The sequence below is a fragment of the Oncorhynchus mykiss genome, chromosome 19 (assembly GCF_013265735.2).
Source record: "Oncorhynchus mykiss isolate Arlee chromosome 19, USDA_OmykA_1.1, whole genome shotgun sequence".
Lineage (NCBI taxonomy): Eukaryota > Metazoa > Chordata > Actinopteri > Salmoniformes > Salmonidae > Oncorhynchus > Oncorhynchus mykiss.
This window is the reverse complement of record NC_048583.1, coordinates 29,481,198-29,497,820: the sequence shown is the minus strand read 5'-3', so window position 1 is coordinate 29,497,820 and position 16,623 is coordinate 29,481,198. Positions and strand designations below refer to the sequence as shown.

General features: G+C 41.4%; 1 protein-coding gene across 17 annotated transcripts in view; it reads right to left on the bottom strand.

Annotated features, from left to right (window-relative positions):
• LOC110497637 (gephyrin) overlaps positions 1-11,781 on the bottom strand; it is a 127,414-nt gene extending 115,633 nt beyond the window's left edge. For 16 of the 17 annotated variants that reach the window (XM_036954619.1, XM_036954617.1, XM_036954622.1 and 13 more), the window contains exon 1: positions 11,008-11,119. In XM_036954619.1, coding sequence (XP_036810514.1) covers positions 11,008-11,071 — 64 coding nt within the window. In that variant the 5' untranslated portion in view covers positions 11,072-11,119. Of the gene's footprint in view, positions 1-11,007; positions 11,120-11,556 lie in introns of those variants that run through there. The other variant, XM_036954628.1, reaches the window with a different exon arrangement.
• Positions 11,782-16,623: the final 4,842 nt, after the last annotated feature.

The window sequence follows — 16,623 nt, the reverse complement described above, 5'->3', positions numbered from 1 at the left end:
AAACAGCTGCCTTTAAATATTTTGGAAGTAGCAGCTCTTGATTGCCACAAGTTCTTACAAAGATTGCAGAAATGACAGTGTCAAAAGTGGTGCTCAACCATCAACATAACAATTAAACCGATATTAGCTAAAAATGCCAACGTCGGCCTGATGTCTAGTTTAAAGCTGATGTGCAAAAATTGATGTCAAGGCTGACGTGCAAACAAAATCTCCACCCTGCTGACCCTCAACACTGGGGCCCCACAAGGATGCGTTCTCAGCCCTCTCCTGTACTCCCTGTTCACCCATAACTGCGTGGTCATGCACACCTCCAACTCAATCATCAAGTTTGCAGACAACACTACAGTAGTAGGCTTGAATACCAACAACGATGAGATGGCCTACAGGGTTGAGGTGAGGGCCCTCGGAGTGTGGTGTCAGGAAAATAACCACTCACTCAACGTCAACAAAACAAATGAGATAATCGTGGACATCAGGAAACAGCAGAGGGAGCACCACCCTCCACATCGATGGGACAGTAGTAGCGAAGGTGTAAAGTTAAGTTCCGGCTTACACATCACGGACAAACTGAAATGGTCACCGCACAGCAGCTCCTCTTCAACCTCAGGAGGCTGAAGAAATTTGACTTGTCGCCTAAAACACTAACTTTTATAGATGCACAATCGAGAGATTCCTGTCGGGCTGTATCACCATCTGGTATAGCAACTGCTCACAACGCATCACCAGGGGCAAACTACATGCACTCCAGGACACCTACAGCACCCGATGTCACAGGAAGGCCAAAAAGATCATCAAGGACAACAACCACCCGAGCCACTGCCGGTTCACCCCCCTATCATCCAGAAGGCAAGGTCAGTACAGGTGCATCAAGGCTGGGACCGAGAGGTTGAAAAACAGCTTCTACCGCAAGGCCATCAGACTGAAAAATAGCCATCACTAACAGAGTGGCCGCTACCAACAGAGACTCAAATCTCTGGCCACTTTAATAAAAGGTATCACTAGTAACTTTAAATAACGCCACTTTAATAATGTCTACATTACTCTACATTACTCATCTCATATGTATATAATGTATTCTATACCATCTACTGCATCTTGCCAATGCTGCTCGGCAATCACTCATCCATACACATTTATATTTACACTACCGTTCAAACATTTGGGGTCACTTCAAAATGTCCTTGTTTTTGAAAGAAAAGAAAAAAAACACTGTCCCATAAAATATCAAATTGATCAGAAATACAGTGTAGACATTGTTAATGTTATAAATGACTGGTGGAGCTGGAAACGGCAGATTTTATTATTATCAGCAACCATCAGTCCTGTGTTCCAATGGCACGTTGTGTATGCTAATCCAAGTTTATAATTTTAAAAGGCTAATTGATCATTAGAAAACCCTTTTGCAATTATTTTAGCACAGCTGAAAACTGTAGTACTGATTAAAGAAGCAATAAAACTGGCCTTCTTTAGACTAGTTAAGTATCTGGAGCATCAGCATTTGTGGGTTTGATTACAGGCTCAAAATGGCCAGAAACAAAGACCATTATTCTCAAACTCATCAGTCTATTCTTGTTCTGAGAAATGAAGGCTATTCCATGCGAGAAATTGCCAAGAAACTGTAGATCTCGTACAACGCTGTGTACTACTCCCTTCACAGAACAGCGCAAACTGTCTAACCAGAATAGAAAGAGGAGTGGGAGGCCCCAGTGCACAACTGAGCAAGAGGACAAGTACATTAGAGTGTCTAGTTTGAGAAACAGACGCCTCACAAGTCATCAACTGGCAGCTTCATTAAATAGTACCTGCAAAACACCAGTCTCAACGTCAACAGTGAAGAGGATATTGGACTCCTGGTTGAGAATGAACAAATGAACAACAAAACAGCACAGCAAGTATGTGAAGGAAATAGGTTTTGATTATGTTTTACTGGTAATGGGGACATACGTAAATGCCAACAATATAACTTTTTGGTCAATGTGTGTTTCAACTATTTAACTGTACTAGAATGCTTAAAAAGGCCACAACAATTTTAAATAAATCGGTATCGTTTTTTTTTGTCAAGGAAAATATAATATCGGTGCATCCCTATTTGAGAGTAGTGGATATATATTCTTGGTAACAAATAACTATCTTGTGGAACTGCTGAGACATTAATGCACTCCAGACCAAAAGGTTGCAAGTTCAAATCCTGAGAGCATTTATGCACACATAGGCATAGATTCTAAATCAGATCTGCACCAGCTCTGTGGGTTTCGGCAATCGCATGTTTACATTTGATTTAATCTTGAATTTAACGTCAAGTGTCCCTGAGCACAGCTACTTTTTCATTGGTGTTGTCAGATAACTGCATTATTATTTACTTGAAACTTTTAGCAAAGTGCAGAAATGTATTGTGAAGTGAAAATGCACGGGTGCCAATATATCCTCCAAACACCGTCTTCAAGGGCATGATCACAACATATTCAAATAAAAATTGACGTATTTTCATTAAAAACACTATTTTGATTCATTTATTCATACTATTTCATCCTTCCACAAGATATAGTCCCAACACAAATCTAGGGTTACTACCCAAGCCAGTTGGTCGTTCATTCTATCCGTTCGGTTGCCAGAGACGCGACCCAGTTCAGTCTTTTTGTTCTGTATCTATGGACGCGACCCAGTTGTTCGTTCTAAATGTTCCATGGCTGGCAACGTTATTTTCCCTTCTTTGCTAGCTAGCCAACTACAGCTAACTTACAGTCACATCAAAAACTGCAGCCTGAATAACAGCAAAGTAGCTGTATTTGAATTTGTTCAAGCTGTATTCTAGTGACATTTATTTGGATACATCCATAACAATGAGCTAATGAGGTGTGATTTCGCCTGGCATTGAGAATGTGCTCACTCGTCAGGACACTGTTGTTCCGAGGAGCTAGCCAACAACACAGCTACAGTAACACAATCACTTCAAACTGAAAAGCTGGAAAGACTGCAAATTAGCTGCGTTTCATTTGACCTTTTTTCAATTCAATTTTTTTGTACAGTGGGGAGAATAAGTATTTGATACACTGCCGATTTTGCAGGTTTTCCTACTTACAAATCATGTAGAGGTCTGTAATTTTTATCATAGGTGCACTTCAACTGTGAGAGACAAAAATCCAGAAAATCACATTGTATGATTTTTAAGTAATTAATTTGCATTTTATTGCATGACATTAGTATTTGATACATCAGAAAAGCAGAACTTAATATTTGGTACAGAAACCTTTGTTTGTAATTACAGAGATCATACGTTTCCTGTAGTTCTTGACCAGGTTTGCACACACTGCAGGAGGGATTTTGGCCAACTCCTCCATACAGACCTCCTCCAGATCCTTCAGGTTTCGAGGCTGTCACTGGGCAATACGGACTTTCAGCTCCCTCCAAAGATTTTCTATTGGGTTCAGGTCTGGACACTGGCTAGGCCACTCCAGGACCTTGAGATGCTTCTTACGGAGCCACTCCTTAGTTGCCCTGGCTGTGTGTTGTTTCGGGTCGTTGTCATGCTGGAAGACCAAGCCACAACTCATCTTGTCACGTTCTGACCTTAGTTCCTTTGTTATGTCTTTGTTTTAGTATGGTCAGGGCGTGAGTTGGGTGGGTTGTCTATGTTCTGTTTTCTATGTTGTGGTTTTGCGTTTGGCCTGGTATGGTATGGTATGGTTCTCAATCAGAGGCAGGTTTTGTTAGTTGTCTGATTGAGAATCATACTTATGTAGCCTTTTCCCACTTGTGTTTCGTGGGTGTTTATTTTCCGTGTCAGTGTTTGTTTCCACACGGAACTGTTTCGGTTTTGTTTTGTCACGTTGTCGTTTATTGTTTCGTTCAGTGTTCTTATTAAAAACCAAGATGAACACTTACCACGCTGCGTATTGGTCCGATCCTTGCTACTCCTCCTCAGAAGAGGAAGAGGAAAGCCGTTACACATCTTCAATGCTCTTACTGAGGGGAGGAGGTTGTTGGCCAAGATCTCACGATACATGGCCCCATCCATCCTCCCCTCAATACGGTGCAGTCGTCCTGTACCCTTTGCAGAAAAGCATCCCCAAAGAATGATGTTTCCACCTCCATGCTTCACGGTTGGGATGATGTTCTTGGGGTTGTACTCATCCTTCTTCTTCCTCCAAACATGGCGAGTGGAGTTTAGACCAAAAAAAACTATTGTTGTCTCATTAGACCACATGACCTTCTCCCATTCCTCCTCTGGATCATCCAGATGGTCATTGGCAAACTTCAGACGGGCCTGGACATGTGCTGGCTTGAGCAGGGGATGAGCAGCTCCATGACGGCGTAGTGTGTTACTAATGGTTCTCTTTGAGACTGTGGTCCCGGCTCTCTTCAGGTCATTGACCAGGTCCTGCCGTGTCGTTCTGGGCTGATCTCTCACCTTCCTCATGATCATTGATGCCCCACGAGGTGAGATCTTGCATGGAGCCCCAGACCGAGGGTGATTGACCATCATCTTGAACTTCTTCCGTTTTCTAATAATTGCGCCAACAGTTGTTGCCTCCTCACCAAGCTGCTTGCCTATTGTCCTGTAGCCCATCACAGCCTTGTGCAGGTCTACAATTTTATCCCTGATGTCCTTACACAGCTCTCTGGTCTTGGCCTTTGTGGAGAGGTTGGAGTCTGTTTGATTGAGTGTGTGGACAGGTGTCTTTAATACAGGTAACGAGTGGAGAACAGGAAGGCTTCTTAAAGAAAAACTAACAGGTCTGTGAGAGCCGGAATTCTTACTGGTTGGTAGGTGATCAAATACTTATGTCATGCAATAAAATGCAAATTAATTACTTAAAAATCATACAATGTGATTTTCTGGATTTTTGTTTTAGATTCCGCCTCACAGTTGAAGTGTACCTATGATTAAAAAAATTACAGACCTCTACATGCTTTGTAAGTAGGGAAACCTGCAAAATCGGCAGTGTATCAAATGCTTGTTCTCCCCACTGTTTATATCCATAAAAATGACGCCAGCTGATTCATGATTTAGACTGGTTGAGAAACGCTCCCTGCCTTTGTCTCGTCCCGACACATTAATTAATATGGGACAGCAGAAAATCTAATTCCAATAATGACACAATGTTGCAAATATTGGAGAGACGGCTAGGTTTAGGCAAATCTCCACTGTTGAAAATTAAATGTTAGTCTAAAAGAAATAGTAAAGATCAAGTTTATAACTTGCCTGGCTGGGTTGATGAGACAGTGGATTGCGCAGTCAGATGGAACAGAATAAAGAGGCATTTTAACGTCATAGATTTAGTCAGTGGTAACTTGTAGAATAGACACCGGCTGGAACGCGGTTTTAACCAATCAGCATTCAGGATTAGACCCACAAATGGGAGCTGGACCAAGGCTCCCAGCAGCCAACACCAGACAAACATTAACCCATACATTCATAGGAGTATGATCTATGAACTTTAATCCAAAGACAGGTAGCCTATGAAAATTCCCCACCAGATGTAGATGAAAACTATAAGAGATGTAGTGTTGTTGACGTATCATAGAGTAGCAAACCTCCCTTTACTTCAAACATAGCTAGGCACAGAAAGCTATATAACAAAGCGCAACTATGCTTCTTCAAGAGGCACCTTGGTACTAGTGAGTGACCTTAGTGATAAAACAAGAGCTCCATCAGATCCCATTAGACCATGTAAAGTTGACGTAAGTTTGATGTAAGGTTGGTTGACTCCCTGTAGAGTGGGACTTGGCAGAATCGGAGGCCACTCGGTGACACAGCTCTGTAATTCCTAAAAGGGTGTCAACATGAGCTCTAGATTGAATTAACTGCCTAACGGTGTCCACTTCTCTTCAGCCTCCTCTTCTCAGCCAGCCAGGGTTTATAGGGCTTACATTTATAATATCTGATCACAGATCAGCCAAGGATTTCCTCTGGAAAAATGTGTAGCAGTGGGGGAAAGGTTGAACGGGAGATCTCTCCCCCTCTTGTTTTGGGGTTCCGGGGTTCCCCCCAGATACGTTTTATGTAGAAGGACTGAGAAGCTCAGTTCGTGACATTTTTTAAAAGGTCATTCTACTCCAAAACAAATTAAAATAAAAACTGTGCTGACATCTAAAATAAAACATCCACCTCTAGAAATGAGCCCAATAATATATTGGTAAAACATTGGACCATGCATGTAGACTGTGCATGGTTCATATCATCAGGTATGCTATTAGCAATAAGCATTATCACCTGTAGCCCAACTGAGGCAGCATTATGGCTATAAACAAATAGGCTGAAGCATGGGGTTGCCTATCTGCATTTACCCGATTGGGCTCATTATCTGGATCTAAATGTAATCTTTTAATTAGTTAGCATCCTATTGATTAATTTTATGTCCCAAAAATGTGCATAAACACATAGGTAGGCGTACATCACTTAGGGTAACTCCCCACCCGGGGTAAATGCCTGCTTGTACTTCTTACAAAAAACACTATTTTTTCTCCCACTTTCCCTGGTTGCCACTAATCTTGCTTGACTAAAAATGTAATCTGTCTTATCACAATTTAAGTCACTACAGGACAAAAATGGAGGTAAAGTCACATTTTACCCCAAGTTACCCTACAACTGACCTGTGTTACATTTAGCCCTACTCTCCCCTATGCACTCAAGGCGATTGGGGAGCAGTAACGTGCTTAACCATGACAGTACTAAAAACTCAGGGTTTAAAAAGGTGCAGTTCTCACATATTTACAAATTTAGAAAGAAATAAAAGTAGGAATGGAATGCTGGGAACCTACATTTTTATTTTTACAAAGGCAATTAATACTGCAGTTTTCAGCCTCCCGAGTGGTGCAGTGGTCTACGGCAGTGCTAGCTGTGCCACTAGAGATTCTGGGTTCGAGTCCAGGCTCTGTCGCAACCGGGAAACTCATAGGGCGGCGCACAATTGGCCCAGCCTCACCCGGGTTAGGGGAGAGTTTGGCCTGCAGGGACGTCCTTGTCCCATCGCGCACTTGTGACTCCTGTGGCGGGCCGGGCGCAGTGCTGACACGGCCGCTGGATGTACGGTGTTTCTTCCGAAACATTAGTGCGGCTGGCTTCCGGGTTAAGTGGTCATTGTGTCAAGAAGCAGTGCGGCTTGGGTTGTGCTTGGGCTGGGTTGTGCGTTTCGGAGAACACACGGCTCTACACACGGCTCTCGACCTTCGCCTCTCCCGAGTCTATACGGGAGTTGCAGAGGTGAGACAAGACTAACTACCAATTGGATACCACAAAATTGGGGAGAAAGAAAAAATTGCAAGAATTGTCCCTATGGCATGCGTAGCTTGAATGTTTCTCGAGAATGTTTCTCTCTCATAAAACACACAAGTCGTCTAGGTAAATAGTCTATTCTACTATGGTGTCGTCTTGATTTTTCTAATTATTACTAGTTTTGTTTGCTGAGGAAAAGTAAATGTGGACTGTACTAGCATCAAAGTGCACCTAAACAGAAATATTTGTTTATGTTTAATATTTTCGGGGCATGGCGGCAATGATTTTCCTGTGGCGCAGCGGCAGTTAAATGAGTCCAGCGGAAATCTGGATCAGCCAACAAGGGCTTTAGAAAGGTGTTACACAGTTATCACAGATCTGTGGAGTGTTGAGTGTCCAAACAGACAAGATGACACAGAGGTGTCCACTGTCAACACGTTCCCTCACCTCATCAACGCTAACTTCTTTCATTGCTTGCTGACAGACTTGAGTTGGTTATTCAAGGTAATTTGTCTACTTTGTTTGAAAAGGCTTATAGTCCTTGTAAAAAGGTTGAACACAGACAACCCTACTGCTCTTTTCACAAATAGAAGATATGGTGATTTCAACAGGGGACACACAACAGAGGCTGTTTTGCAAAGGCAGGGGAGAGAGGGAAAGCAGAGACTGAGTATATAGCCTTGCGTGGTGTAGCATTAACAGTGTGGTTGTGATCAGTGCTTTGAACAGCACAGAGACAGGGGCTGTCAGGCAGACGCTCTACTCTGCTCACCCTGAAATAATATTTGATGCCAGCCGCAGCTCCTTTGAATGCAACTTTGGAAACCAAAAAAAGAAAATAACTTTTTTGAAAAGGGTATTTAGTTTCTGTTTCTCACCCCAAGTTTTTTTATTTTGTTTATCAAAGAGAATATCATCACAACAACATGTTAAATAACTCACCGACACACTGCAGGACTACTATGACAAAAAAGGTGACACGCAGATCGGCAGGACAGGCAAACAGACAGCACAATTGCAGTTCCATCACACATCTCCCCAAACAAAATAAATGAAGCACACCACACAGCTCAGCTTAAACACACAAACACCTGCGAGGACAATACCATAGCTGCCACTAGACATACACAGGCGCGCACACACGCGCTCACACCTGACACGGTCCACTTCCATAGCTGCCAGGGTGCTAGACACACAGCAGGAGGGTAAACAGGAGTAGTGGTTTCACTACAACACAGGGCCTGTCTCTCTCTGGCACATAAACAGACTGATACTGTACTGACTGGCAGGATATGTGGTACTTTTATCTGCCCAATACGCACTGTCAGTCCGCTCACCACGACCACACACACAGGCATACCCCACACAAACACTTCATAATAATAAATCAGTCATAATGAACTCTTATTTGAAAACACAGGCCTACTGTTATTCGTCTAATTGAGAACATAGTTGTCTAATATTGGTCCAGACTCGACCGATACAGTAACTTCAGAAGCCCCTGCCCACCATAGTATATATACGTAAAGCTGCCCCCACACACACACACACACACAATTCTGACAGGCTCAGTTTGCCTAACATAGAAAGGGAGAGAAAATGTGTAGTCTGCCACAAAAGTGAGATCTCGCACTGAACCCTTCCATTGACATTTTTCAGTGAGAGGCTTCACAGAGAGAATCCTGAAATCTCTATTTGAGGAAAGACCATACAACAGAGGAGATAGGACAGATGGAATTTCATGTTGGGAGGGGGGAAAATAGCCATTTCAGCTTAAAGTTTGTGTTCACCTTTTCAACTAGGCCCATCTCTAGACACTATGACAATCATTCACAATAATCAACAGTAAAATACTTACAGTGGTCGCCAAAGTGGTAACCTATTATTTGAATACAAAATACAAAAACATAATAGTTTGTAATAACTGGTGGACTCTGGAATGTCTGAAGGTCAAAGGTAACAAATGTATTTGCTTATTTTTAGACCTATTGTTTGGAACAATATAAAGTACTATTCCAACACATAACATGTCCCGAGTGGGCTCCCTGATACTTTTAGTGATATGACTCATGTTATACATATAAATTGACACTATAGGTAATTAACAAATCACAGCCCTCCTTTAGGATCGAGCATTCAGCAAATTTATCAGCAGAGGGAGTTCCCTTTAAATCCATTTTGTTGGTGGTGCTCATAAAATGTATCAAAACTTCAGAATTAGCAGAAAGCCCACTCTGGAAATGTGATGGACTTGTCTAGTATATTGTTCCAATCAATTTGTCTTCAAATGAACAAAATCAAAAAAGGGTAGTTTTGATGTTGAATAAATTAATGTGAACATTTGTATTTGAGAAACCAGACATAGGTATATTCTATATGACAACCTACTCCTTATAAAAATGTGCTCTATGACACTAAGATGTATGTATCATAGGGTCTTACGGGAGCCCACTTTCATCATGATTTTCTCAAACATGGTTTGTTTTACAAATGTAAAAAGCATTCCAGAACATACTTCCTCTCAATGAAATGTCTACGTGAGAATTGCCAGCACAATCGGAGATATACAAAATATGTTCTGCTCCAGCTGGCATGGAATCGCCCTGTAACATTACATGTCATTGGGGAAACCCCTACGCCCCACCCAACCTATCACAATCCAAAAATTCCAGGATATTGCTCGAACAAACCGCTGCACGGACATTTCGGTTGAATGCATTCAGTTGTGCAACTGACTAGGTATCCCTCCCGAGTTCAATGAACAGCACCTACCCCGAAACTAGGGGGCGGGGTACTCGTGTGTGATAGCAATCTAACTACTGCAGAGGACCTATGTCAAAACAGTGTGTGTACTTTTATGTGCACAGAGGCAGCGGAACGCCAATGTTGACCGACGGAGTAATCGTTAAGCTATTATTCTTGCCAAAAAAAGGATCCAGTGAGTGGGACAGGGATAGCAAATCCAAGCTCAGTAAAATTTAAAATAAACAACGATTATACTCCACGACTAGCTATACGGACTACAGCTGCACCAAAATACAGCTCCATTTTGTCATGCATCCAAATAAGATGTATTTCAACAGTCATCTGTATTGGTTGGCCTATATAACTAGCAATCTGAATAAATCCGACAGAAATGTTAAATGACACGCTCGAGTACAAAATTACGTTACATCGCAAGCGACCCACACTAAAAACGAGCCAATCTGAAATAATCACCTATGAATAACAATACTAATTTAGCAAGCAACATACATTAATTCAGTAACAGTATAGCTTAGCAAACATGCTGAAAATAGATAGTGAGAATTTATTCTCATTCATTTAACTATAATATTCGAGTCTGTGACACTGACAGAATCTGGCTCGTGCAGCTCTGCTTTGCCAGGCTAGCTGCAGCTTGCGTACAAGACATGAATTATTCAAATCAAAAAACTGTTTTCTACACAGCTAGAAAATGCTGCAAGTTACATCTTCGTGAACGTATATTTTATTTAGCGTATACAAACCATTGAAAAGGTTCAAATGACAAAAAACACATACAGAGGGCAACATCTGTAAATCACTAGGAGTATAGGAGTCGAGGAATACGGTCAAGTAGTAATGTTACAGTAGCGAGCTAACGTTAACCGTTTGACAGGCTAGAGAAGCCGATGCAAGACAGCCACAACTCATCTAGCTAGCTGGCCACAACCCGGTGGAGAGCAAGACAGCACTGACAATCACATAAAATGAACACACAAAGGTAGCCGGAGATGGCATCAAACGATTTAGATATATTTAGAAATTACCCGTTAGAATCCCGACTCGAATTTGGTGGTCGTGGTTGGTTAAAATCATTCCTTCCGACGCCATGTTTACCACCGCTCTCGCCCGCACTGAGGATCCAGAGAGAATCGATAGCAGAGCACATCGAACGAGAGGAGGAGGCGGGATGAGGAATATATGGGGTTTCCACTAGTTACCACAGCCACAACGTTTTTTTTAATCGTTATATCGTAAAAATTAATGAAGACAAACATTTGCATTTTGCTCTTAATTTAAGGTTAGGGTTAGGAATACGGTTGACAGTGTTTAAGGTTAGGGTTAAGCTTAGGTTTAAAAACACATTTTAAGAAGAAAATGTATGTAAATGGGCGGGGTTTATGACTTTGTGTATGTGGTAACTAGTGACGACCAAGGCAACCAGGCAGGAGAAGCCGAGTTCAGACCATGCAGAAACACGATGTTCATAGATACATTTATATTTAGAACTAACCCACACTTCTTTACTGTGCGTGGGCGCTCAGAAATGAGTGTAAATATACAGTATATGCGTGCATTATTGCGGAAATACTTACAAGTACGCTGTATCCGAAATGGGAGGTGCTTACAGGCCTAATGCGCATAATGAAATGCCTTAGTGGTCTCCTCGCTGTGAGTGTACTACTGTTTTTTCCAACAGGCCTGGGATTTTATGGCACAGTTGGTAGGTAGCGCGGAGTCACTGGGCTGCATGTGAGAATACTACTCTTTCTTCACAGCTAGCTACAACGCATGTGCCACTGTTTCTCAGTGTTGTAGTGGTACCCGGAGAAATGGGTATAACCTACTATATTTTGCCAACAATTTACCAAACCGCCTTCCTAGCGAAGTAAAGACGCCCTGAGTGAAAAATCGTTTTCCTAATAGTTTTTGCAGGGTTTCACTGTCAAAATCAAACTTTTTATTTATTTTTTATATAGCACAACAAAAATTGCGCACCTAGCAAGCGTAGGCTAACTGTGTTTATGTGCTGTACAACAATGTAGGCCTACAGTGTACCTTTGATTTTTCTAAACAAATGCCCTCCCGATTGATACAAATCGTCATGACGTAATTCTACCAGGTAGGCCTACTTTGCAGTCACATTTAATTGGCAAGGTTTTTGGGGAATGCCGTTAGAAATGTTCATTCAAACAGTACATATGATGACAGAATTGCGCATGGCAAAGATTCAACCAAGACTTCGGACAACTTTTTCAAAACCTTGTTTGCAGACCCATTGTTGCATTTACTGATAAACTCTTTATGAAGGAGCTGTTATTTAGAACTGAAAAGGGTTCTTTGGGCTATGCCCAGTCATCAGGCTGCTGATTATCCCGCACACCTGTCACCATCGTCTCATGCACCTGCGCCTCATGACACTCACCTGGAATCCATCACCACCTTGATTATCTTCCCTGTGCCTGTCACTCCCCTTGGTTCTTTCCTCAGGTGTTATTGACTCTGTTTCATGTCGTTGTTTGTGTTTCGTGTTCATTGTGTCTTTATTTATTAAAACACTCACTCCCTGAACTTGTTCCCAACTCTCAGCGCACTTGTTACAGTTTCTATGGATTTTATACCAATGTTCTGTGTAATAGCCTCAAATATACACTGCTCAAAAAAAATAAAGGGAACACTAAAATTCTTATTAAATACTTTTTTCTTTACATAGTTGAATGTGCTGACAACAAAATCACACAAAAATTATCAATGGAAATTAAATTTATCAACCCATGGAGGTCTGGATTTGGAGTCACACTCAAAATTAAAGTGGAAAACCACACTACAGGCTGATCCAACTTTGTTGTAATGTCCTTAAAACAAGTCAAAATGAGGCTCAGTGTGTGGCCTCCACGTGCCTGTATGACCTCCCTACAACGTCTGGGCATGCTCCTGATGAGGTGGCTCCTGGACAGTCAGTGGTGCAACGGATGGAGCGAGACATGATGTCCCAGATGTGCTCAATTGGATTCAGGTCTGGGGAACGGGCAGGCCAGTCCATAGCATCAATGCCTTCCTCTTGCAGGAACTGCTGACACACTCCAGCCACATGAGGTCTTGCATTAGGAGGACCAGCATATGGTCTCACAAGGGGTCTGAGGATACCTAATGGCAGACCATAAATGTCTTAGATGTTATTTTCTTGGAAAGCTGTGAGTGCTATTATATGATACAATATCAGTGCTTGTGTTTAAAACTTGTCTAAGTCCTATCATCAACTGATTTGAGCCAGTCTATGGCTGTGTATAGACTGCATTGTTTGAATTGAGTGTTAGCACAGTGGCAGTTAATTTGAAAAATTACTGTAATCATTCCTCTAAAACTGTCTGGCTAGCTAACACATATACAGTGCGGATACATTTGTCACATTTATTGTTTTACACATTATCTTATCACAGCACTGACGAACCATGGTTGGTCAACTCCCTCACCAACATGGCTGACCTTTGGCCCATCATGAGAAGGTTCATGTCCATTCTAGTATTCTAATTCCTATGTTGAATAACCCCTTTTGGTTCCAGGTAGAAGAACCTGTCTGGTTCCAGGTAGAACCCTTTTGGGTTCCATGTCGAATCCTTTTCAAAGAGGGCTCGACCTGAAACCAAAAGGGCTTCTCCTATGGGGACAGCCGCAAAACCTTTTTGGAACCCTTTTTTCAAGTAGTGTAGATATCATAAATTGAAACGGCCTTCCTACTTACCCGATCGACTACCAATGTTGTTCTTCTGTGAGCTGCTCCATGAGACAACCAGTTGAGAGCTGCAGGCTCTGGCTGCCTGACAGATGATATTCAGCTGAAACTAGGGTATGTGTGCAGCTCGCATTAAAATATTTCACATGCTTAGCGTTTGTGTAGGCTACTTTGTGCATGATTTCTCTGTTGTTTTACATAATAGATACAGCGTATACCTCCACTACACTATTTTGATACGCATCAGTGGGTAAAAAAAGTGGGTATTGGGCGTATACCTGCGTATAGTCCCAACTACACAACTTCTGTTTTTCACACGGCCCCCAGATGCCAACCCTTTATTGGTGGCAGCAGTGGGATAGTCTCTTGGGCATTTTATGTGTGCAGAATCTCTTCTAAGATTGCTAAATAATAATAAAAACGAAATATTATTACCATTTTATTCCATGCTGTACTATAAAGTGCTACCCCGCCCATATAATAGAATCAACAGACTCTCAGAGGAAAAATACAGCCATTAGTATGAACTCATTGATGCTGCTGCCCCAACAGAGGTCATCCAAGAGTACTTGGTAACCTGATTACAAATCAGACCAGTCATGGTGGCTGTTCCTGTTCAGGCTCAAGATCAACAGAGGTGACTAATGGAGACTGTCTGGAGAGAAGCAAGGGTCTTCGGCCTGCCAGGAAGAGAAGGCTCCTGAGTCCTGATATCTTTCTCTCTCTCTTGTTTGGAGCCTGCCCAGAAACAGGGAATTATCATTCAGTTTGACCAGCCAGACATATTCCCTGGTTCACAAGAACAAGGCCATCTCTAGTCTTTGAAGTCACTATGCAACTTAAATAAAAGTTTCTTTGATGTGCCAAATATGTCCCTAGTTTGTTGCCGTAGAGAGATGGAACATGGGACGTTACAGAGGTAATATGTATTTGTGTTATATATTTTTTTTTATATATGTTATGACAGGACACTGGATATAGATATAGATAGACTTAGGGTATAGACATAGATAGGCATTGACAATTTGGTGTGTTACTGTATTTGTTCCTCTTATCTAGTTCCCTTCCCCCTTCTCTTTCAATATTGGTACAACACAATGGTTGCTCACCCACAGCCCCAGATTCCAAAAGGTAGTTTAGTTTACTGTAGCCCAGGGCCAGGCACCTAATGTTAAAGTTTACCTTTGTCAAAAATTAAATGTGCTTTTGCGTGTCTTTACTGTACATGTCCCACCTCACTAGTGAATTGTTACTAAATGTGATCATGGGTTGGAGAAATAAAACAAGATCCTAAATAATGGTTTATCCTCCATATGTAGTAGGACTAACCATATGGGACTCTATCTATAAGCAGGGAAACGCAGAAGCACTGAAGAGTATCTGCATAATTATCACCAGTGGAATTATGGGGTGTAAAATGTAAAAGCAGTGTGCCAGTAAAGGGTCTCCCAAGACACATACATGGCTCCTTACTTAAATCCTCTAATAGACCAAAATATAGCTAGTGTTACAAATGGCACCCTATTCCCTATTATATAGTGCGCTACTTTTGACCTGGGCCCATAGTAGTAGTGCATCACATCGGGAATAGGGTACCATTTGAGGGCACAAATTGTTATATGGTATTGTCCTCGTCTTTACAGTGTCCACGTCGCTCTAGTTTCTCATCACTATATGTACTGAACTGCTTCAAATATTCAGTTGTTGGACTAATTGGAACACCTGTCTGCTATGTCTTTCAAATTAGGGGAACATGGAAGGGACATCTTACAGTGTTGAGAGAGTGCAGGTTGAATTCTGATCAGCCACAACCATACAGTAACAAAGTCCCTTTGTCTAACCTAATGGATTTACTACAGAATAAAATAAACTCTTTCATGACTCAAAGATTAAATCAAACTGTATTCATCACATGCACCGAATACAACAGGTGATCTTACAGTGAAATGCTTAATTACAAGCCTTTAAAACTTCTTTGGGATCAGTGTCCCGTCCATGGCACGGTTGAGCTAATGTAAGCTAATGCGATTAGCATGAGGTTGTAAATAACAACAAATTCCCCCAGGACATAGACATATCTGATATTGTCAGAAAGCTTAAATTCTTGTTAATCTAACTGCACTGTCCAATTTAGAGTAGCTATTACAGTGAAATAATACTATGCTATTGTTTGAGGAGAGTGCACAGTTTTGAACATGAAAAGTTATTAATAAACAAATTAGGCACATTTGGGCAGTCTTGATACAACATTTTGAACAGAAATGCAATGGTTCATTGGATCAGTCTAAAATGTTGCACATACACTGCTGCCATCTAGTGGCCAAAATCTAAATCGCAGCTGGGCTGAAATAGTACACTATGGCCTTTCTCTTGCATTTCAAAGTTGATGGTACCAAAAAATACAAAATAATGTATTTTTTATTTTCTTTGTATTATCTTTTATCAGATATATCGTGTTATATTCTCCTACATTCCTTTCACATTTCCACAAACTTCAAAGTGTTTCCTTTCAAATGGTACGAAGAATATAACCTTGCTTCAGGGCCTGAGTTACAGGCAGTTAGATTTGGGTATGTCATTTTAGGCAAAAATTGAAAAAAAGGTGGATCCTTAACCAACAATGCAGCTGAAAAAAAAATAGAGTAAATATCAAAAATATGCAACAACAAAAATATAATATATAAAATATATGAATAAGAAATAAAAGTCTTAACACTTGAAACGGAGGTAGAGTTGAGAGGTCAAAGGCCAGATTTTACATCACAAGGTTTTCATACCTAATAACCAGTCCTCTGCCAGAAGACCACACTTGCCTCACATGGCAACCATGTAAATCTTTCAGCATGTGGCCCTGACCACCACTCATATGTTAATGTATGCCTCACTTTGAAACCCCAGACTGAAATACCTTTATTCACAGAAATTCCTC